A 24,490-nucleotide genomic window follows, 5' to 3' on the forward strand; every position below is an offset into this window, starting at 1 on the left:
GGGCAGGTATGAGGACCTGAGGGAATGATTACTGAGACCTGCCCAAATGAAGCAGAGAGCAATCACAGTGGAGAGAATTCGTTGTGCACGACAAGTCAAATTATGGAATGCCAAAAAACTGGAGACAAAGACTCAGAAATTTAGTGTAATTTATTCCAGGAACTGAGAAGGTCTGGAAGAAAAAGATAGTATTTTACTAGAAGTAACAAAAAAGTCGGAATAAACATTCTTAGATACTGCAAACACACAAAGCCAATGGGTCTGAAAGAGTTCCTCCAGGCCTGGAAATCAGTAAATGCCCCTGACAGAAGCAAGAGAACAGAGGCTTGAACTCCAGCCAAAACCATGAGGAGCAAAGGCAGGAAGGAGCTTTAGCACTCCACACACCTAGTCGCAACGTGGCTCAACATATAATTGTCAGAAGCTGAAAGTGCCAACCTTATTTAGTAAAAGGAATGCCTGGGTGTTTTCAGGATCATTGAGAAAACACTACCAACTCATTGTGCAACCCATAATTGTTCACTTGTGACTTTGATCCTCTTCCCAGATGTGCACTCTGAAGTATTCTCTATACGATGATCTTAAAAACCTGAAATTGGCACTGAAAAGTACCAGGACAATAAGGCCTCAGCTGATGTATTTCCCTGGCGTGGATGATGTCACTTGCCAAGCAAGTCCAAGACAGTAAGCAAGCAAGCAAGCAAGCAGTAGCTCTCATAAGCACTGTTAGCACATGCACACATTTATGACTTCAACAGCATGAATGTGGCCAAACCTTGTGATTTCCCAGCAGACGGACTTGACTCACTTTCTGAATTAACAGTGTCCATGACCAGAAGCAGCAATTACTCTATTGTTCTGTCTAGAAGCTATCCACTCCAATTCATGGGCTGTGTTCTAAAAAGGAACTTAAAAACCAAGTGTACATTTAACTAAGAGATTGCTTCACAGTGTCACTTAGATAAACAATACCAAATCCTAAGCTTGTATTTTCCAACCACTGTGTTAACAAAATTTTATCACTTCGCACTACATTGTTTCACTGATTTATATACCATGAAACCTCTCCCATAATGAGAGAAAAATAAATCCTTCACGGCTCAGAGATCTGGAAATGCAGGCCACATAAAGTGTGTGACAGTAGTTCAGGGGCTAAAAACTGATAACAATAAATGATATTAACAATGACAGTTAATCACTCTCAGAGACATACTGTACATAGAGGCAAAACTAGTCTGTGATGTTACAAGTTAGGATAGTGGGGGCAGAGGATGACTGGAAGAGAGTACACAGAGGTTGTGGATGCTGATAATTTTCTTTTTGTTGATGTGAATGATGGTATATATGATTTATGTTTGTGAAAACATTTTTCTGTATGTATCAGTTCAGTTCAGTCGCTCAGTCGTGTCTGACTCTTTGCGACCCCATGAATCGCAGCACACCAGGCCTCCCTGTCCATCACCATCTCCCGGAGTCCACTCAGACTCATGTCCATCAAGTCAGTGATGCCATCCAGCCATCCCATCCTCGGTCATCCCCTTCTCCTCCTGTCCACAATCCCTCCCAGCATCAGAGTCTTTGCCAATGAGTCAACTCTTCGCATGAGGTGGCCAAAGTATTGGAGTTCCAGCTTTAGCATCATTCCTTCCAAAGAAATCCCAAGGCTGATCTCCTTCAGAATGGACTGGTTGGATCTCCCTGCAGTCCAAGGGACTCTCAAGAGTCTTCTCCAACACCACAGTTCAAACGCATCAATTCTTCGGCACTCAGCCTTCTTCACAGTCCAACTCTCACATCCACACATGACCACTGGAAAAACCATAGCCTTGACTAGACGGACCTTAGTCGGCAAAGTAATGTCCCTGCTTTTGAATATGCTATCTAGGTTGGTCATAACTTTTCTTCCAAGGAGTAAGCGTCTTTTAATTTCATGGCTGCAGTCACCATCTGCATTGATTTTGGAGCCCCCCAAAACAAAGTCTGACACTGTTTCCACTGTTTCCCCATCTTTTTCCCATGAAGTGATGGGACCGGATGCCATGATCTTCGTTTTCTGAATGTTGAGCTTTAAGCCAACTTTTTCACTCTCCTCTTTCACTTTTATCAAGAGGCTTTTTAGCTCCTCTTCACTTCCTGCCATAAGGGTGGTGTCATCTGCATATCTGAGGTTATTGATATTTCTCCCAGCAATCTTGATTCCAGCTTGTGTTTCTTCCAGTCCAGCATTTCTCATGATGTACTCTGCATAGAAGTTAAATAAGCAGGGTGACAATATACAGCCTTGACGTACACCTTTTCCTATTTGGAACCAGTCTGTTGTTCCATGTCCAGTTCTAACTGTTGCTTCCTGACCTGCATACAGATTTCTCAAGAGGCAGGTTAGGTGGTCTGGTATTCCCATCTCTTTCAGAATTTTCCAGTTTCTTGTGATCCACACAGTCAAAGGCTTTGGCGTAGTCAATAAAGCAGAAATAGATGTTTTTCTGGAACTCTCTTGCTTTTTCCATGATCCAGCAGATGTTGGCAATTTGATCTCTGGTTCCTCTGCCTTTTCTAAAACCAGCTTGAATATCAGGAAGTTCATGGTTCAGGTATTGCTGAAGCCTGTATGTATACTTTGACAAAAATCTAACTGAAAAAAAAACAATGATAGTAACGACTATTTTCAGTTAACTCACTTCAACCAAGTCACTGCTCTGATTTTAAAATTTCCTTCTGCATGGAAAAAGGAAGGAATGGAAGAATTTCCTTCCTTTCCACACAGCATGGAACTTTCATCTAGAAGCCTGGATCCTCTCACTGAAGTTGCTCAAACCCTCTTAGTTGTGTCCGACTCTTTGCAATCCCATTGACTGCACTCTGCCAGATTCCTCTGTTCATGGAATTCTCCAGGCAAGAAAACTGGAGTGGGTAGCCAGTTCCCTTCTCCAGGGGATCTTCTTGACCCAGGGATCGAACCTGGGTCTCCTGCATTGCAGGCAGATTCTCTCTACCATATGAGCCATCAGGATCCTCTGACTACTGGACAATAATTTAACTCTGTATTACTAAATTTGCCCACAGGTATAATACTTTCCTTACAGGATATTATGGAGATCAAATAAGGTAATGAATATGAGGCCACTCTGTAAAATACAAAGTACTATATATATGAAGGTTTTACTGAACCTTAATGGCCTAATATGTGTTGATAGCTCATTTATATTCTTATGAATCCCAAGGAGTTAGTATTGTCATCCCCATTTTAACAGATGAGAAATGCAAAGCTCAGAGGTTAAGCAACTTTTCCATGGTCACACAGCGAAGGTAAATGGCAAAACTAGGACTGGAGAAGGTGATGGCACCCCACTCCAGTACTCTTGCCTGGAAAAATCCCAGGGATGGGGGAGCCTGGTGGGCTGCCATCTATGGGGTCACACAGAGTTGGACACGACTGAAGCGACTTAGCAGTAGCAGTAGTAGCAGGACTGAAGAAATACAAAGCCTTGCTCAATTTGTTAAATAGTATGCCGACCCTTCACTCCTCTCTGTGCACTAAGTTTTGTAAGTTCTTTTCTGTGGTATGATTTTTTTTAAAAAAGCAGTCCTAACTAGCTTCATATACCCCTGGCACCTGCTGAGAACTCTGAAGCTTTTAAATACCAAATAGTCCATGTTACCAATATTGAAACGTAAACGTTCTTTTTTATTTCTAGTCCAGCCTAGCATGTAAAGGCCCTTCAGTCTTTGGGGCTTTGTGAAAACATAGTATAATTCCTCCTTACATATTACCCTTTTTGTTTAACCACTCACCTCAAATCCAGAGTGTGTCTGTTTCTAAGTGAAAGTGAAAAGTGAAGTTGCTCAGTCATGTCTGACTCTTGTGACCCCATGGACTGTAGCCTACCAGGCTTCTCCGTCCATGGGGCTTTCCAGGCAAGAATGCTGGAATGGGTTGCCATTTCCTTCTCCAGGAGATCTTCCCGACCCAGGGATTGAACCTGGGCCTCCCGCATTATAGCCAGACACTTTACCATCTGAGCCACCAGGGAAGTAAACGACCTCTCTAAAAGCTAAAACTCCGTCCATACGTGACCAAGGATAGAGTGTGTCTCTACACTAGGAAAAGAATCAGCTTCTGGTTCTCCTACCTCTCTGACTGTTCCTTCTTAGCTCCCATTGGTGTTCATAAGGACCTCAGTGTACATGTGACCAGTCCATATCATCATCTGGATGAAACATTTCTCTCTTGTTTTGATATTTACCAAGCAACCATCTGATTATGAGCTTCACAAGCACTTTGGTATAAGGAAAAGTGTGCTCCAGGCAGCAGTAAGAATTTCCAATCACTGGACAGGTATGTCCTCTATTATGAAGCAATAAAATTGGCCTACAAAGGTTGCTTTTTTTTTTTTTAACTTTCAATGACTAACTCCCCCAATGCCCATGGAACGAAGCCACAAAAGAATCTTTATATGCTAGACTCTGAGTTCTTTACAGTATCACCTGCTGCCACAAAACTCTAGTCCTTCAGTCACACTCAACTACTCCCATTCCTCAAACCTCTCCATTCAGTTCATACCTTCACGCCTCTGCACGTGTTATTTCTTCCGCCTTCTCCCCTGCCTACACTCCTCCAGACTAAACCCCATTTATCCTAAAGCCTCACTCAAATGTCACCACTTTTCTCAGACCTCCCAGAGAACCCCAAGTGGAGACACTCATCTCTCCTCTGCTTCTGCAGTACTTTACCCACACATCGGTTCCAGCACTGCTCACAGGATCACAACGATCTGCTTGCATGCATGTTTCCCTTGCTAGATATGAATGACCAAGGGCAGAACCCAGATCTCATTCAAAATTCTGGCATCTCCATGGCTAACACTATGTTACCTTTAAAAGATATTTAATAATTGCTCGTTGGAGGATCAGAAGAATGAAGAACCTACCCTGATTCCGTCAGGTTGCTGCTCACTGTAAAATGCTAGGATCCAAAGTTTAGGTACTAAACTAAACTTAGTACCTCCTGTTTGCTGGCCAGTCAAGGTCTGCAAGAGCCTTTCGGATATTTAGGAAATGAGAGAGTGTTTATCTCCAGGCTGCATCCAATCCTGCCAAAACCATGCTCACTACCAACACACAGGCAAATGGTTGCCAGGCACAATTCTGGAAAACCCATGCTTGACAACCAACCCTAATACAGCTGCAACACATACTGCCCTACTCCCCTCAGGCTGCAAATGCATCTCTTCCCTTCTCATCTTTGTCCCTTCTGGGACAGTGTATGTAACTGAAAACTTAGCTCTCCTGAATACGAAAATCCTGTTTCATTTGTAGAGTGAGGAGACTACAAATTAATAGAAGCAGAGAGATCCAAGTCATTTAAGGGTCAAACAATGAGTGTCTAGGATCCCCATCATCATCAACATCTCTTTCCCCAACTCTCTCCAAAAGAATGCTTGGCTTTAACCTCACAAACTACCTCCCCTGCTCACTCTACTGATTCCAGCTTAGGCAAACAGTTCTCTATAAGGTAATAAAGGGATTTCTAAGTCTGGAAAATGCAGGAATTCCACACAGCAAAGTAACAAAGGTTCGGATGCTAATCCACCCTGACTTCCCAATGAGAATGGTGCAGAGAAGGGATAGAAATTCTTTGGCATTTAAGCATAAAGCAGACTGCACAACAGTCTCATATAGCTCAAGTTAATTGACTCTGGCCCACCATTTTTGACTCATTCTTCCGCTCAAAAAAGAGATCTGTGTCTGGGAAGGATCAAATTCCTATACACCTGATCAAAGTCCTTCAGAGGAAGGCCAAACTGAGTGAAACAGCTAAAAGGACTGGACACAGGAGCCTCTCCTGGAACAAACCCTACTTCCCCCTTCTTTCCTAGCTTCACCTGCCAGCAATCGCACTTCCTTTCAGCTGGAGGCCACCAGCAAGATGATCCACTGAAGTACTGGGATTTCTTCACTTATTTTTGTTTTAATTCTGCTGGTTTTTAAAGCTACAGCAGCCAGAGACAGGCCCAGAGGGGCACAAGAGTTGCCCAAAATCCTGCAAAAGAAACTTAATGAAACCATCCACTTAGCAGCACTTTTTTTAATGAAGTTCAGCAGCACAATCTAATCCCTTTGTGCACTGAAATGAACCACATTTCTTAAAAGAAAGACCACAAGGGGGTTGACAGAAAACTTGCTGCAGGCAGGAAAACCTGGACAGCTTACAGGAGCTGATGCAGAAGGGAACAAGTAGAACTCCTAAGCAGGTCCATTTCAGCATTTTACCTCTCTCTCTCTCTCTCTCTCTCTCTCTCTGCTGCATTCCCAAGCAGAGCTCTAATGGCACGGCGGGGGGATGGAGCGTTTTACAGCTTCTTCATTAGTTTCCCTTCACTGAGTGGCTGCCATAAACAAGTATGCTGAACTCGGTCAAAAGGGCTGAAGTTTCCTCTCCTTCAGATGAAAAGAAACTAAAGGCCCAGTCACAAGGGCCCCAGCTGAATAAAACAGGAGAAAGTGCTGTCCATGTAGTTTCTGGGTAAATCTCCATGTCTGTGGCAAGCACAACCGCCACAAAGCAAAATCCCAAAACTAGATGTTAAAGATCAAAGCATGGGCCTACCGAGGCCACGCACCCCTGCTTCCACTTAAAGGGCACCTCCAGCAGTTAGGCAAACGCGGTCCACCAGCCTCCGGGCCTGTCAAAACTTTCTCTGCAGACACCCAGGCTTTGGACAAGGCATTAACTTGCAGAACTGCTTAGCAAGAGAGCTTCCAGGGGTTGGAAATCCGAGCTCCCAAGACAAATTTTTAGGGGGTGGGGAGGACCGAGACCAGTAGACCCCTGCCTCGATCAGGCTGGAAGCCCAGGGGCTGGGGGAGGGAGGCGGCCTCGCCAGCAAACCTGCACGCTCACCGACCCCGCCCGATGCTCACCCACTGGCCCCCACCCCGACCCCCAAGGAACCAAGGTGATTCACAACCTCCGCTGCCACGCGACTGATCGGAGGCCGAAGGAGACAAAAGGGGGCGAGGGACCCCGGCGGGCACGCGGAGGTCCGAGCCTCTCCAGGAACGGGTGGCTTCCCCCGCCCCGGCTCCTCCTCCTCCTCCTCCCCGCACTCCCCGCCGCGTTTGGTCTCCGAAGCGGCGCCTGGCCTCGCCTCCTTCTAGCGGAGGCCAGATAACAGGGCTCATAATGTAACTAGTGCTGTGAAGGCGCCGTCCCAGGTGGGAGAGGGCTCGGAGGCTCGTCTCAACTCTAGAAACGAGCCGGCTTCGGCCCACGGCCGCTCCGGCCCGGCCCCAGCGCGGGTGGGCGCCACCCCGCCCGCCGCCCCACCTGCCGCGGGCCCCGGCTCCAGCCTGTCCCCGGCCCGGGCCGCCCGCCCGCCGCCGCACCTTTGTAGCGCTCCAGCACATCCTCGTACGCCTGCACGAACTCCTTCTCCTGGTTGCGGTTGGCCGGCTGCTGACCCGGCACGTAGCCGGCCATGGCCGCCCGCGCCGCGCTCTCCCGGGGCCCCGGCGGGCGCCGCTTCCAGGCCGGCGCGCTGAGGCGGCAGCCCCAGCCTCGACCCCTTTGTGCGGCCCGAGGGCGGCGGTGGTGGCGGTGCCCCCGGCTCTCGGTTCTCCGCTCCGCGCCCGCCTCGTCCGGCCTGCCGCTCGCGCTCGGCTCCTCAGCCCGCCCGCGCTCCGCCGCCGGTCCCGCTGGCGTTTCCGCCTCCCCACCCCTCGGCTCCGCTCCTCCCTCAGCCCGCCCCGCCGGCGGCGGCGGCGGCGGCGGCTCCTCCCGTCAGGAGCGCCAGGCCCGGCCCGCTCCCCGCCCCTCTCCCCGCCGCCTCCTCGGGCCCCGAGCGGCAGCCCCCCCACCCCCTCCACCCCCACCCCCGGGGTCTGTGGACCCCCGCGCGGCCGGGACGCGACCGCGGCCGGAGTGGGGGGCGCGAGGCCGGCCCCCGCGGGGGCGTTCCGCCCGAGCCCCGCCGGGTGGGAGGCTCCCGGCGCGTCGGGATGAAAGGCCCGGCCGGCCGCCGCGGTGGGGGAGAGCCCTGGGGCCCACTCGGCGGGGCGGGCGGGCTGCCCCACTCGGGGCGGACCCACACCCGGAGCCGGGACAAAGGAGGGAGCCCCCTGGCTGGAGGGAAGCCGAGCTGGGCCTGTGCCGCGGCTGGAGAAGGACCCAGGGACGCTGAAGGTTAGGGAGCGAGCCAAAGACCTAGATAGGTCGCAGGGCCAGACACGGTCAGGAGGAAGCCGGGGCAAGATCCAGACGGGCTGCCGGGCGAGGCCAAGGGAACACTCAGACCACAAAGAATCCCAGGAACAAAGGGTTTTCCAGAAACGGAAGAAACTGAATCCCAGCACCATGAAATAAACCAGGCCAAGAACGAGGAGCCAGAGCCTGAGAAATGACAACTGAGGGAAGGAAAACAGGATTCTGACTGAACCGTGGGGTGAATAAGAGGAGAGAGGGGAGATAACACATCTACAAGGAGACGATGCAACAGGAATATTATTACACTGTGACGGCCACAGGAACAGAGGCTTAGATCAAAAGGGAAAAATGTGGGGACCTGAGGCTGAACAGAGTCTGCTATGCAACAAAAGGATTCTGGAGCCTAACTGCTCACAGAAGAAAAAGGCAAGCCACTAACTCTCAGTCATCAGGGAAAAGGGAAAGAATGAAGAAAGAGTGCTGGGGAATGCGGGTAGGAATATACTGAGGACCGTTTTGAGGAGGGCATTCCCAACATCCTCTGATCCTCCATTCAGGCCAGTATTCATGGACTGCACTGAGGCAAGAGCAGTGAGGAACTCAGGTAAATGCAGGTGATTTTTTGCCCACATCTACACCTATCTAGCCATTATCCTTCCCAGCCTCCGCAAGTCTGTTAATTTGGGGGGTTTAGGGGGAGGGCAGCGGCAAGCAGGTGGGAATGTGGTTGTGAGTTAAAAATTAGGCTCACTGATCTCACAATAACAGCGCACTAGCGAGTCAAAAAAGAATTCATGTGACACTGAGCTGACAAATTTGGGACTTGGGCTTCCATTTCAGTTCCCATTCTCCAGATTTTTAAGAGAAGCTTCTCACCCCGGGGCAAGGCCTGCATCTCTGTACGCTATGAGTAGTGCCAAGTATTTGATCAGTGCTCAGCAAGCACATTAATAACAAGAAGAGATGATGCTTTTCACTAATAGGTGCTTGATGGTTGTTTCCACATCATACCATGATCAGAAATTGTGTGAGCAAGTCATTAATCATGTCTTTTTCCATCAAATTTTGCTGACCTGCCCAACTTCTAGGCATAGAGATCATACAGGGAAGGGCCTGAAAGAGGACAGACAGGGAGGCGCCTTGGACAAATGCTCGTTTCCTTCCAGTTTAGTCCTCTGTGCTCAGAAAAAGCTAGTCCACAGTTTGGCATCAACTGCTAATGAGCTCAGTTTAAGAAAAGGAAGAGAAGAAGCTTGAGGTTTATTCTTTTTAAAATAAAAGGCTTTCAGTAGAAAATGCAGGATGCAGAAGTCGGTGATTGATGGCATAAGCACATTTTTCGTAAACAGCAGAGAATATAGAAATGCTAACTCTGAGGATCTTGACTCTATTCATGCTGAGTCATCTGCATTTCCTATATTATTTCATAGCAGAGGCGCTAGGAAAGCCCAGACACAAACATACAGACACACACACCTCCACCCTCGCCCCCAAACAGTATCTGCCTCCTCATTTTCAGCACAGTAAATTGGAAAGTTGCTCCATCCCTTCCTGCGGCTGCTACATGCACCACTTAGCGAGCAGGTTGCTCAAGAATTGCCAAAGGTGAGGAAAGGCAAGTGCAGGAAGGGAATGAGAATCTGTTCTGGGAACCAGGCTTTGTTGGAGGCTTCGGGGGTGATCTGAGGGAGAGGGCAAGGGGTTGAGATGCCATTAAGAAGCATGGTAATTAAGGAAGAAAGTTCTGGTTTGGGTTGTGGCTAGAAGGGCTTCTTGACACGATTTGCATTTAAATACTCCCAAGAGATTTTGAAGTAATGCATTCCTCTAATGAATGGAAAAGGGGAAGTCCACATGTTTGGCTGATGTTCCCATTTTATACAGAGAAAATTTTACAAGGATAGAGGAACAAAGCAGCTGCTGGGGGGGTGGGGAGTGATGGGAAGAATGAAGCCTAGGCAGGGGAGTTTTTAGTTTTTTCCAGGCAACCGTCTAAATTTATAGCCAGACCACACAATTGGGACAGCTCTGAGGCTCTCTCCTTTTGGTCCATGATTTTCCTTTGCGCCAATAGTGAGACTGCTGTTGCATTTCCAAAGAGGCTGCCAACGGGAAGCTGAAGGAGACAAGGTGTACTCCGAAGGGCATCTAGTGGTGGGAAGGGGTAATGCAAGTAAATAAAGCCCTATTTTCTCTGAGTGTCCTCCTCTTCTTAAAAGCCTCACCAGGTGCCTCTCTCCCTAAGGCTCAACTTCTTTCACCACCTCCTATGGGCTCTCTCTCCTCAAGCCCTCCCCACCTGCTTTTCTCCCAGGCCAGAACCCTCCACTGCTCTCCTTTTTTCTCCTGGCTCGCTCCTGCTCAGGCCTCCGCTGAAAATCTCTCGGATTAGTAGGCCCTCCTGCCTCTCTACTCCCCTCGGGTAATAACCATCACACTGAAGTTACAGGTTCAGTGTCTTCCTTCCTTACTAAGTCACTAGCTCCCTGAGGGCTGTTGTTTGTGTGTCTTGTTCACCACAGGATCCTTAGCATTTAGCAAATGACCTGGCCCAGAGGGTACTGATTAAATATTTGTTTTAACTTTCGATTAAATGCATGAATGACTGAACCAGATGATTCTAAAATACTCAGTTGCCTGTGGCTTCTGACTCCATAGAAGGCAAGGGTATTCAAGAAAGTATGCTTCTGTCACAGCTTCCCTTATCTCTGCCCGGCATTCAAAGTCCTCCATATTTTGACATCTACCTTCCTTTACAGTCTGATTTCCCTTATCCCTAACAATCAAACTCAGAAGCTTCGCCTGGAATGTCCTCCATCCCCAGTTCCATCTAATGATCCCCTGCACATCTTGTAAAAGCTCACCTGAAAACGACCTGAGGTTATTTTTTAGTCAATTCAGATAGAAGAGGCTCTTCTCAAACATCCCAACCACAAACCCATTCTTTCCCCATTCCTGGGGCAGCCACATATACTGTGCATGCAATCTACCTACATCACTGCCTCCTAGTGCCCTGGTTCACAAATTCTTTGAGGCAGAAGAATTGATTTCACTTTCTTCATCATACGGCCGAACACAATGCTTTGCACCTAATGGGTGCTCAGTAAATATTTGCTGAAGGCAAGGGTTCCTTGCTGAAAACACACAGAGGTGGGGGCTATGAACTAGATCTGTGATTCAAGACAACTAAGTCCAATTCAGTGGCCGAGAGCTGAGGGCAGGTCGTGCACAGAGAGGAAATAGGGAAGTGCAAATCATTTCTCCTGCTGGTGCTCCTCCAGCCTTTGGAAGGCTTACTCCTAGCACTTCTTCAGTTTGGCTCATGCTGCATTATTTTACATGTGTTAATTGCTGCTTTATAAATAAATTACTTGCTAGTAGGGAGGGGGTGTGTGTGTGTGTTTTCTCTGGTCCTCTTTGCAAAGGTACACTGTCTCTTGTGCTCTAACAGTAGCCGGAGCCAGCCAACCAGACAGACAGACACTAAAGAGGCTATCCATTGGCCAACTCGTGGAAGAAAATCTAGTTCCAGGCTTAGACCTACCTCCAGGCCCAGCCCCACCATCCTTTTAGACATTAGCTTTAGCTAGTCCCAGCCAAAGCTCCTTTTCAGCCCAGCCCCTGGAAACCCTTGCTAAACTTTGCCTAAAGTTTCCAAATCTGCTTCTGGGGTAGGAATTTGTCCACTATCATGCTGCCCTCTTCCTTTCTGAAAGTTCAACACCACTAATTTATGAGGCCTGGAGGGTGCCAGCCACCCAGAAAGACAAGATCCCAGCCACCCAGCAGCCCATCACCCTGTCACCATAGCAACCCTCAAAATGGTTACTCAGCCATCTGGGTTACCATAGCAACTGGCCAAGTCTCTCCACCTCAGCCTCTCCCTGGGCCTTCTCCTCTGGCTTATCAGAGCCAATGCCAAAGACTCTTCAATCCTTACTGGGGGAAATGAGCAGAAGCTGGACCCCTGATAGGCAGTTGTCTCAAAGGGGTGTGGAATAACTTGCCCACCCCGGGCTTCCTGAGGCTCCTTGGAGATAATGGGTGTTAAGACATTCCGTGAACCTTGAAGTGGCACGCAGATGTTAGCTATTATTAAACTACTGTTCCTTGTAATGGGGGAGGCAGTGGGTTAGCCTAGGCAGAGCTAGTGCCATTCCCAGCTTGGTCCCTCACTGGCTGGGAGACCTTGAGCAAGTTACCCAACTCTCTGGGCTTGTTTCCTCAATTGCAGCACGTCTGCCTCCTCAAGTTATTTCAAGGATTAGGTCAAACAAAGCATAGAAGAACCTAAGCACAAAGCTTAGCACTTAAAACATATCAGTAGAAGCTGGAAAAGGTACTGGCCACTCTCCAATCTCCTAGTCTCTGTAAATATGTTTTATTTTCTCTTTTTAAGGAATCTAGGCTGACATGAGCCCCGTGTACTCAACCACACCCAATCTCCCTTCCTGCTCTGGGTCAGGGGAGGGCCTTATCCGGTGGGGTGGGGGGCCTCTGAAGTTCCTACCAAACAGGGCCACAGGCAGTCTGGACTCCTTGGGGAATTGGGAGGCTCCCCAAATTAGGGGGTGTGGCTTGTAACCTACAAAGCTCCCCTCCACTTGAAACATCTCCCCAGCTTATACTACCTCAGGCTTTAGAAAGCAGTGGCTACTCCTGCAGAAGGTCAGAGTCACATGGAACAATTCAGCAGTGACAGCGCAGACCTGGGGCTGAATTACATATATTTGTACAAGAACAGAATTCCTTCCCTCTAGGGCTTCCCGGGTAGCTCAGTGGGTAAAGAACCTGCCTGCAATGCAGGAGATACCAGAGATATAGGTTCAGTTCCTGAGTTGACAAGATCCCCTGGAAGAGGGCACGGCAACCCACTCCAGTATTCTTGCCTGGAGAATCCCACGGATAGAGGAGCCTGGCAGGCCACAGTCCATTAGGTAGCAAAGAGTCGGACAGGACTGAAGTGACTGAACACAAGATAGCACATGGTTTTAAAAGATTTCACTCCTTTTGCATCTCAACTTCAGTCTCTCCAGACCAAATCCTCAAAAATCTATTTTGGGGGTACTTTCCTCAAGTACATTGGCAGGGTGCTGATTCAAACCCAGGGTCTGCGGATTTGAAGTATTTTAGGCAAACCAGACGGACACCATCCTCAGAAATCAAGATTTCAGACAGAACCAGGTGCGCTCCAGCCAAGCTCTGTGTGTCCGGGGAGCAGGGCATGAACCTCAAGGTGGGAGGAACTGAGGATCAGACGAGTGACACCGACACACCCCTGGGCCAGGAGTCAAAAATCCCTCCTCACACTTCTGTGAAATGGTTCCGTGGAACTTGGCCAGACTTCAGACAGAACTACTGAGCAAATAAACTGATATACTTCCCATGGGGGGAAAGGCAATGGAATAGTTAGGAAGTGTGGGAGGTGTTATCGTCTAGTCACGAAGTTGTGTCCAACTCTTGCCACCCCATGGACTGTAGCTCCTCTGTCCATGGGATTTCTCAGGCAAGAAATACTGGAGTGGATTGCCATTTCCTACATCAGGGGATCTCCCCAACCCAGGGATCAAACCCATGTCTCCTGCATTGGCAGGCAGAGTCTTTACCACTGAACCACCAGGGAAATCTGTGGGAGCTCAAAGTATGTGATTTCTGGAATTTATATCTATGTAACTGGGGAAGTGGAATTGGGAAATGTTATGAACTGAGATTGGCCATGAATTGATAATTCTTGAATCTGGGTGATGGGAGGTTATTGTATTCTCACAGCTTTATAGTGTATGTTTGAAGTGTTCTGCAGAAGGCAGGGGATTTGGAGTTAGGCCAACCTGAGCGCCAGCAATGAGCATCTCCAAAGGGCACGTGTCCATGTTGTGTTTCAGGGATGCCGTGCAGGCTCAGTACTGTATCCCAGGTCCACTATTAGCCAACTGTATGAGCTCAAACAAGTTCCTCAACTTTCCTCTTCTGTAAAAAGGGAGAATAGCAACAACTTTCCAAAGTTCCATAAGGATTAAACAATATATGTTCATGCCTGGCACACGTTTCGGACTCAAAACACAGTAGCTTTTCCAACTATTGTTTACTAGGGGATCCCAGCTGGCATCAGCTCTCAGGAGCTCCTGGACTGAGTCCAGAGTTCAACTCCCCAAACCACCCTCTGGATTCTTTCATCCTATTTCCCATCAGCTCTTCTCTCTTCACCTCCCTTCCATCCTTTCTACTGAGGCCAAAGAAAGGAGAGCAAGAACAGAAACAAGCAACAGGGACATGCCCTCTCTCTTCAGGTTGTCCTGACAAATTCCTATGTCTTTTCCAAGTCGCAGATCAAATGCCATCATTGCTTTAAGCTAAGAGGCAGGGCAGAAGTAGAAGGAAGCCCTTCCCTCTCAGAACATGCTCACAATTCTGGGCTTGCAATGTGCACAGTTCACGCTGCATCCTAGCTGCCTTCACAGGCTGGAGCTGGGTTCTAAAGCCCACTCTGAGTCTAGCACACAGCAGTCCTGGGTGTCGGTGTGTGCTTTCAGACATGTCCAACCCTTTGTGACCCACTAGACTGTAGCCCACCAGGCTCCTCTGTCCATGGGATTCTCCAGGCAAGAATACTGGAGTGGGTTGCCATGCCCTCCTCCAGGGATCTTCCCTACTTCAGAACTGAACCCATATCTCTTACGTCTCCTGCATCGGCAGGCAGGTTCTTCACCACGAGCGCCACCTAGGAAGCCCACACAGCAGCCCTAGGAATATGGTTAAATGAACGATGAATGAGCAAAGGGGTGAATCAACAAATCATAAATTAGCGCACAGGTGCATGAATGAATGATATTAATGAGAATAGCTAACATGTATCAAGTCTGACTGCGCAGCAGGCACGGCCGAGTCCCTCACTCCCATTAGCTCATATAATCCACCTGGCAGTGGCTCTTTCACGCCCTCATTCTAACTGTGAGAAAGTGAGGCTCGGTGAAGTTAGTAACTACTCAGGGTCACCCACCTGATGAAGTGATAGACCTGGGACTCCAGCCAACTCCCAAAGCCATTCCCTGGAGTGAATGAATGGAAATTTAGGAAAAGAGGAAAGGAAGGAATGAGAAGGGAAGAGGATGCCTAGAGATACACCCACTGAGGCTCCAGGCAGAATCCTCCCCTTGACCCAAAGGCAAAAGCCTGGTGCCTTCTGGGGTAGGGGTGGGACACAGCTGAGGAGAGAAATGTCAGCCCATAATCACTCCTCAGGTTACAGAGCCTTCCAGACCATCTCTGCAGCAATATCCTAAATCTGGGCGGAGATTATAGCCAGGAGTACCAGCTCTGTTCCTGCAGGGAAGCCAAGGCACAGCCAGGAAGCTGGCCAGCTTCTACCTGACAGGTGGCAACAGGCAGCCCCAGGGCCAAATCACGGCAGGTCCTAGCCACAGCAACTGGCCAGGCTCGAGATAGCACGATGGTGATGATGGGTTCTTAACATTCACACCCAGGTGTGTTCACAGACCTTTCCCCAGGGGAAGGACCACTGGAATAAAAGACAAGTGCAGCCCCTGACCCTGCTGTACTGTCAGATCCTCTGGAGGCATCAAAACCCCTGGGGGTGAGAAATGGCAGCCTTTCACAGCCCCCCAAGTTAACCGATCCTTCCTCCACATTCCTAACCTTGGTTCTAGGCTGCTCTCAGAATAGAAAGGGTGTGAGTCAGACTGCCACTCCAAACCTGTCTCTGTGTCACCTGGGAAGTCACTCAAAAAGCATGATGGGAATTCAGCAACATAAAGATGGCACCTCACAATGTGACAACCACCTTCCCTGACCAGCTGGGGGGTCCCACAAGGACCCTGAGCCTCAGAGAAAGGACAGCTTGGCTGTCTTTTCTGCTGCTTCCACAGAATTCTGCCCACGTGGTCGCTTTCCATCCCTGCAGCTAATGTGACCCAGATTCACTGTCAAAGAGCTGGAGCCGAGCCGGTGGTGTGTAGCTACCATTCATTCTGCCCCACTTTCAGGGACTCTCTACTGTTCATCTCTCCTGCTACTGAAACAGAGCTCCAGGACAGGGCCTGGGACTCTGAGGATACTGCCAGAAAGGAGGAGGAGGCTCCTTGGGCTCGGGAGGAGGGATTCCCAATGGAATTTTTAGGCATCCATTCTCCCCGCCCCCACATCCCATTCTTCGCATCATGGCTTGGCCAGAAATACAGACACACACACACACACATGCACACGCACACACACTTCCATCTGCTCAAAGCCCTGGAGTGAACAAAAAAAGGTACAAGACTAAGAGAACTGGGGCTTCTTCCTTGCTCACCTAGGAAACTGCTGGCCTCCTGGAGTCCCTCCCCACTGTCTCCTCTAGTTGTCCAGGGAAAAACAAGAAATGACATGTCAGGTCCAGTATCAGACATGTTAACCCATATTTGTCTGGCATGTTTTGACTCTCATCCAATGATCATTTGAATCAGATGTCATCACCTCCCTTGTACAGATAAGGAAATTGAAGCCCAAAGAAATAAATCATTTACTCGGGTTTTCTGACTCCAGATTCGCGTGTCTCCACAGTGCCCGGCACACAGCTGGGGCTAAACCCACTTGTTTAACCAAATGAATGAATGACCAAGCCAACAGGAACCTTCTGAGAGCTTCCATCCTGGAGGAGAGGCACACGGGCACAGAGAAGCAAGCTTCTTGCCCTGACCAGGCAACAGCTCTCAAGGCTGTCTCCCCAGGGGTGAGCCCTTGAATCACTCCAGTAGCAGAGCTTAGGCTCAAAAGCAGGAGAAACCCCAGGATCAAGTAGCATTTCACAGCCCTCACAGAGCCGTTAGCTTCCAGAGCCCACATTCTCAGAGTGAGATCTTGGGGCAAAACCAGGAAGGGTGAGATGGGCCTCCTGACTACAGTGAGCTCTAGATCTGGTGAGGGAAACACACCTGAAAACAATGAGCTTTAACAGAAGGCCAGTTGAAACAAGGCTAGAGACACAATTGCTGTCTGACTGGTGGAGAAATCAGGGAAGGCTTCTTGGGGGAGACCACCTTGGATGCTGGGGATGCTTGGTGCTGGGGATGATGACGTCACGAGCACCTGCTGAAGGGCTCCCAAGAACAAATCCTACAGATGCTTTCTACTGGTTCATGGGAGGCCATGCCTCAGCCCTGAGTCCCTGTGCTCCCCTCTTTCACAATACATGTGTGCATGCCCAGGTGCTCATTCATGTCCAGTTCTTCACAACCCCATGGACTGTAGCCCTCCAGGATCTTCTGACCATGGAATTTCCCAAGCAACAATACTGGAGCGGGTTTCCATTTCCTACTTCAGGGGATCTTCCCAATCCAGGGATGGAATCCCCACCTCTTGTGTTTTCTACAGTGGCAGGCAATTCTCTTCCACTGCGCCACCTAGGAAGCCCTATTTCACAACACATACAGGAAAGTAATTATTCTTTCCCTTCTGGCCTCTGAACTAGTTCCATGAAGAAGTGATTCCATTTTCAGTCATCTTTAAGTATTAATGCCAAGAAGAGGGAGAGTCCTGAATATATGACGTTACATGGTTGAATTCCTGATTGGTAGGTAGATGAGGAATCCCTCCTGCCCCCAGCCCAGCCCCTAGCCCAAACAGGGTCCCTTCCGTCAGACACTTTACTGCCATCTGCAGGAAACTTGCCACAATAAAATACAAATTTACAATGACAAAAGCTGAATGGCGCCCCCTAGAGTCGAGCGGTGTCCAGCCATGTGACTAGGGTCCTGCACCGGTTTTTTCTCCCCCAAGGCTTCACAAGCCCCAAGGGATACAACCTTCTCTCCTCTGCCCTCTTCTAGCCTGTGGGGTTGGGCTCCTTGCTCAAGTACCCTCCCCAGATCCCCCCTTCCATGTGGCCCTGCCCACCCTTCACCAGTGAATAAGGGTATTTCTATTGCTGTTCAATAACAGAGAGCTAAAGGCTCCCAAGATGCAAACTCCACTAGATCTTTGTCTCTGCTTTTTTCTATAGCTCAGGATTGTGAAGCCTCTCCCAGAGGTGACCAGAATGACTCTCTGGTGAGTCTGGAGGCCCAGTCAGCTATTTAGATTGTAGCCAGCAGAAAAATCCAGCTGGCCTGGTTGTCAGGTATTGCCTAAGGGAATGGAAACAGCGATGTACCTGGAGTTAGAAGATCTGGGTCTACTGTTCCTGTGTGACTCCAAGCAAGTCCCTTAAATCCTCTGGACCTCAGATTCTAACACGTGTCCCACCTAACATGCTGTTATCATGAAATCTCTATGAGCAACAGAAACAAGGTTTTCTCGTTAATGACTAATGTTCCACTTTGGTGTGGCTGGGCTTAAGGAGTTGAGAATAGGGCTAGCGAAGTAGAGAGAAGAAAAAAAAATGGAGGGAAAGGATGAGGATGGGGAGAATTGGTTATAGCATGTGTGGGGCCCCTAGAACCTGTTCTGATTTTGTAGACTTGAGATCAGCAGTTTTCTCAGCCCGACATGCCTCTCCATCTGACATGTGTCATCAGCAGGGGTCCCCCATTCACCTCTCCAGCGTGAGGGAGGCCCTGAGACCCGTGCAGCACACCAAGTAGGCCAGGCACCGGGGCAGCCTGTGTATTTGCTGAGACTGACTCAGACACCCCTACTTCGCTTCAGAACCCAGGCCCACAGGGAGGGGAAAATTACACAGGCCTCAGCTGGCTTCCAGGATAAGACTGACTTCATTTCCTCCCCGAATGTAAGTTCTAACATCAGAGAGCTTCAGAGCACACAGGGTCTCCCAAACGTGCCCTTCCCACCCTCGCAGGAAAGCAGTTGCCGGAGAAGGAAGGCTGCCTTCTTAATTACTCTGGTAGAACCCCCACCATGCTCTGAAATCACAGGAAGATTTCAGCCGGGCCCCTGAAGTAGCAGTCCCGCCTCTCCTCCGCTGCCTCTCCTCTCTCCTGCTAACGAAACACGCCCAACTGCAGCACACAAGTTATTTTTAACCATGGCAGTCTCCCCGTTTTCAGCCTCACTGGCCCAGCCCCCTCCCCAAGACAGTCACGTGGCAATGTCAGGATGTAAAGAAGATCAATCCCGGTGCCCGAAACAGCACAGGGCCTGCCTGTCCCATGGTTCCGTGGACCCAGCAGCACCCTCACGGATTGAGCCCCCTTGAGTCCATTTCTGTTCTAGACTAGGAATGCTAAACAGCAGGCAAATCATCCCTTGGGGCTCTTCAGAGAAGCCTGGGAGGGGAATTCATCACAAAGGAATCTGTAAGTACAGTCATCCCTCACTGTGTGCAAGGGATTGGCTCCAGAACCCCAGGAGGTACCAAAATCCGCAGATGCCCGAGTCCCTTATAGACCAGTTGATATGATACAGTTGACCCTTCGTATCCGCAGGCTCCACATCTGTGCACATGGGTGATAGAGCATGGGGCTAGAGGAAGGGAGCAAAAGGCCTCTGCCCTGCTGCCTTCAGAAGAATGAGGGGTTTGAGCGTTTAGAGGCCCCTCAATGAGGGCCCTTCAAGGCTGGAAACAAATAAACCCCTCCTACATCACAGGGACAGCTCTGAAACTTCACTGACTGATGCCATTGTCCGAGAGGTCTTGAGAAGGACCAAAGAGTCCTTCCGCCAAGGGCTTCCTACTTCCCACAGTGAAAGTCACTCAGTCGTGTCTGACTCTGTGACCCCATGGACTGTACAGTCCATGGAATACTCCGGGCCAGAATACTGGAGTGGGTAGCCTTTCCCTTCTCCAGGGGATCTTCTCAACCCAGGGATCAAACCCAGGTCTCCCACACTGCAGGTGGATTCTTTACCAGCTGAGCCATAAAGGAAGCCCACAAAAGGGGCTCAAACTCTCCAGCTTGTCTTCCAGGTCTCCTCCCTTGAGGCTCAACCCCTCTCAAGTCCCTTCCCGATTACTTGAGCCCACATAGCCCTCTCCCTGTCGAGCTTTCAATTACAACCCACTGCCTGTTCCTGGATCACAATCTGTCACATATTATCCTCTCAACACTCCTTGCCTTCATTCATTCATTCAATACTGGTTGATCTCCAATATGCACAAGGCCCTGTGCAAGGAGCTGGGGGTAAAACCATCAGCAAAAAAAAAAAAAAAAAATCAATGAGACAAAGTCTGGAATTGTTCACAGTCCTAAGGGAGTGACGGCCCCCCATGGGATAACTGCTCTACTGTACCAGGGAACACAGAGGAGAGAAAAGCATGAATACAAGAGTGGAGGAGGGAGCTCTGGATACCTCTGGGGCAACAGGGACAGAGGAGGCGGCACTTACGAGAGGAGGGGGGCTTCCACCACCTCGCAGAGAAGAAAGTTCAGGCGTGGAGGTCTGATATATGGGGGTCAAGGAACAGCTCCATGTGGCAGGGTGCCTGGGAGTAGGGGTAATTTTGATGGGTGTCTGATATAGCCTTTATCCCACAGGGATGAACAGCCAAAGGTTGGTAAGCAGCTGAGGAACAGAATCAGGTTTGATTTTTGAACAAAATACTCTGCCAGTCATGTGGAGGAAGTGGGGGCAGGACTGGAAGGAGGAGAACTATCAGATGGTGTTTGGTGGTACAGGTAGAGATGATAAAGTGGAGGCGAGCAGGGTGCATTGTTTGAGGGACGCAAAAGAGGGAGCAGGACAGGCCTTGGTGATGGATTGAAAGTGGGTGATGTCACTGAATTTGCTGCAGATACTGCTTTGTCTGTCTTTCTATCTGCACTCTGGTACCAACGCCTCCTGAGAGGCTGAGCACAACCCACGGAGGCAGCTCCGGATCCAGCCTTTGGTGGAAGCAGCAGAGAGAGCGCTTCCCCTTTACTGAGCCAAGAACCGTGCTAAGAGCTTTATATACATTTTCTCCTCTAATCCTCACAAGCCCTGCACAAGAAGCATCCTCAAGAGGAGGAAAGTGAGGCTCTGGCAGGGGTGAGAGACTTGCCCAGATCACACAGCTGTTTGGAGGCGGGGCCACAGTCCAGCACCTCCCCTCTCTGACTCCAACATCTGGGCAGGTGACCACTGCCCTGGCAACAGTTGTGCCGCTCAGCAAAGGGGCAGCAGCCCCAGTTTTCACTCTGCAGAAAGGGTAAACAGGAACCACATTTTTAGAAGGCAATGTGAGTGAAACTGCCTTCTCCAAGGACTTTTTTCCAAGAAAATAACTCAATGAAGTTAAGTGTTTTGATTTATAAAGATGTTCACTGCAGCATTGTCTATCATGGCCCCCCAAAAAAGAAAAATGAGTAGGATTTAAAAAATCGTGAAATATTACACAGGCTTGAATAATGGTAATATAAAGCCTGAGATGTCATGTGGAAAATCTTTTTGATGTAGGAGTGAGTAGAAAAAAATCAGATTCACAATGGTGCATGAGCCATGAAGGAAGGCAAGCAACTACATGGAAAATACAACTGCATGGGGACCAAGGCAGGGAAGAAGATGAAAAAGGAAAACGGGCCTCATGTTAGCACACTGGGATCAGGAGTGGCGGACTTTCCTCTTTCAAATTTTTCTTTAATGTCTTTTCATCATCTTTCCAGTAGTAATAACTCCAAACTGGACTCCAGCTGGCTTGTTGGAGAGCCCAGGGGAGGGCCCCTCCACCACCCTACCCCCAGCCAGGACACCCACAGCACCCAGCTCAGTCCAGGCCTCTCTTACCAGCGACTCTGACCACAGCACGCTCCGCAGGGTCCAGCACCGAGTCCTGGCTTTTCCGCTTTTTCTGCTCATGCAGAGGCAGGTTCCAGGGTAAGGTATCCCCTGGGGGACAGGGAGACAGGCTCCCTGACCGCTCACTCCTGTAAGACCGCTCACTTCGACATGACCTCTCGCTCCGGCATGACCGCTCACTGAGTGTTTCTTCATCTGAAGAAGACATGGCCCAGGCCGGGGCTGCAGCTGGAGGGCCTGCAGCCCCTGGAGAAATGATCTGTAGGGGAGAGGAGTGCATGTGAACAGACCAAAGGGGTTGCAAAACGAACGCTGGGACTCGAGAGGCAGAGGTTCTAACCCTGGTTCTGCCACTGACTTGATCTCTTTACCTCTCTGAACGTCAATTTCCTTATCTGGAAAATAGGGATAAGTATCACGGCGAAACTAATTCATGGGGCTTGGGAGAAATCATATGAAGTAATGTATGTGAAGGTGTCCATAAGTATTAAAACACTGCAAAAGTTAGCTCCTACTGGGGACATCCTTAGTGGTCCATTGGTGGACTCTGCACTTCCTTGGCAGGGGGCACAGGTTCAGTCCCTGGTGGAAACTAAGGTCCTGCACGGTGTGGCCAAATAAACAAAAGTTAGCTCCTATTACTAGTAAGCTCTATTTCTGTTACTCGGTACTTGCGAAGGATTAAGCTTACAGGTTTCACGGATAGAAATATCTGGATTCAAGTTCTTTGTTGTTGTTCAGTCGCTAAGTCGTGTCTAACTCTTTGTGACCCCCATGGACTGCAACACGCCAGGTCTCCCTGTCCCTGACTGTCTCCTGGAATCTGCCCAAGTTCATGTCCATTGAATCACTGAGGCCATCCAACCATCTCATCCTCTGTCGCCCTCTTCTTCAGCCTTCAATCTTTCCCAGCAAGTTCTACCACATCATTTACTAGCTGTTTGACCTTGGGGAAGTCACTTAATGTCTTTGAGCCTCGGAATCCTCATCTATAAAAGGGGGATGTAAGAGCAACTACCTCACCAGGCGGTTTGCATGGACTAAATGAGATCCTGCAGGTAAAGTGCTTAGGAGTCCGGTATCCAATAAGCACTTCACAAACATCATCTATTATTACATTCCTGTTCTACTTACCTCCTGGGAATGTTGTAAAGATAAAACGGGGCAACAGATGGGAAGTATTTTCAAAAAGCTAAAGCATGATCTCAATGTTAGGCATGATACAAAGCATGGGTTAGAAAAGGCAGAAATTCTTGATTTCTCCTGTACTGCCTCTGGCAAATATATTTTTTAGAAGTTTAGAAAGTACTAAACTTGAAGACAGATAGACCTAGGTGTAGTTTCTGGTTTGGCCACTTAAAATTGGTGTGATCCGAGGCAAGTCATTTCACTTCTCTGAAACTCAGTTTCCCCATCTGCAAAATGGGGGTAATATTTCAGCTTCTAAGTTGCTGTCTTAAGAACATAGCAAATGTAAAAAAACTGGCTGGTGCCATACATGGCACCCACGGCATAGGATAAAATGTTCCTTTGCCTATTCTATTCCAAGGGGTTGTTGTAGAAATAACTGGCACAGCATGGGGGTGGGGGAGGTGGTACAGAAAGTCCATTTTTCTGGTCAGTTTAGCTACAGTAGGGATCTGAGCGGAAACACAAACACTCTGAGGCCAGCTGGGCTCCACCAGCCAGACTGGGCAGGCTTCCCTCAGCCAGGTCAAGTTCACTTCCCAGAACCATCTGCTATACATGGCCCACCACCCCAGGGCCTCATCAGAGCCCCTGTGGTACATGCCTTCAACCCCAAATCCAGTCCAAGCAAACAGCTCTCAGTGGGGCTTCAGGGTCCAGGGAGGGCAGGAAACCATCGCCTTTCCCTTATGGGGCACCAGCACAGAAGGCTGGGCTGAGACAGGGAGGTGGCCTAAATGTCTGGGCACAGCTCCTCCTGGATTCTGGGAATCTCAGCCTGGAGGCAGCAAGAGGCAGAAACACCTCCTGGGTCACTGGCAGATCCCCATCACAGGCACAGAGTGAGGAGAGATAACAAAAGAAACATCAAATGGTGCAGGAGGCTTCTAGGCAGCCTCCGGCAGGCAGAAGAGCCCTGCCAGGGCACCTCCTGTGCCAGCAGCATTTGGGCCTTCTTCCCCTGGAAGATCAAGAAGGAATCCAGCCCCCGAAAGGCAGAAAGGAAAGGACCTGGGTTCTGGCACAGCTCTGCCTTTTATGCTAGCATGTAACCCCCGTTGCCTTCTGGTGTCCGCCTCCCACTTCCGTTAGCCAAGTCAGGTGCATAAGTGACCGCCCCCACCTCGGGGAAATTCGGGTCGTCCTTCCATCTCCATACTCAGCCCTGGGCAGGAAAACGCCCCTCCTCTCAGACCACCTGCTTCCTCCCCGAGACGCCCATTTTACTACAAAGGCCCGCTCAACCAAGGCCTCCAGCCTGAGAACCGGTCTCTCCAGCTCTACCCGGGTCAGTCTCCAGACCCTCACGGACACCTGTTTGACCTCGCGGCTGTCGCCCCACCCCTCGGTCACCTGAGCCGCTCCATCAATTCCCCATTCCCGGGAGCGCGCGCCCACGCCCCCAACCCACTCCAAAGGTCGCAGGCCAGGTCG

At 49.6% G+C, this 24,490-nt stretch overlaps 1 protein-coding gene across 1 annotated transcript in view; it reads right to left on the minus strand.

Annotated features, from left to right (window-relative positions):
* The window catches only part of MACF1 (microtubule actin crosslinking factor 1), a 340,095-nt gene extending 318,019 nt beyond the window's left edge, over positions 1-22,076 (minus strand). Inside the window, exon 1 of the mRNA XM_068966665.1 lies at positions 21,857-22,076. Within this exon, the coding sequence (XP_068822766.1) occupies positions 21,857-22,076 (220 nt within the window). The remainder of the gene's footprint in view (positions 1-21,856) is intronic.
* Between the last annotated feature and the right edge of the window lie 2,414 nt (positions 22,077-24,490).

The sequence above is a fragment of the Capricornis sumatraensis genome, chromosome 2 (assembly GCF_032405125.1).
Source record: "Capricornis sumatraensis isolate serow.1 chromosome 2, serow.2, whole genome shotgun sequence".
NCBI lineage: Eukaryota > Metazoa > Chordata > Mammalia > Artiodactyla > Bovidae > Capricornis > Capricornis sumatraensis.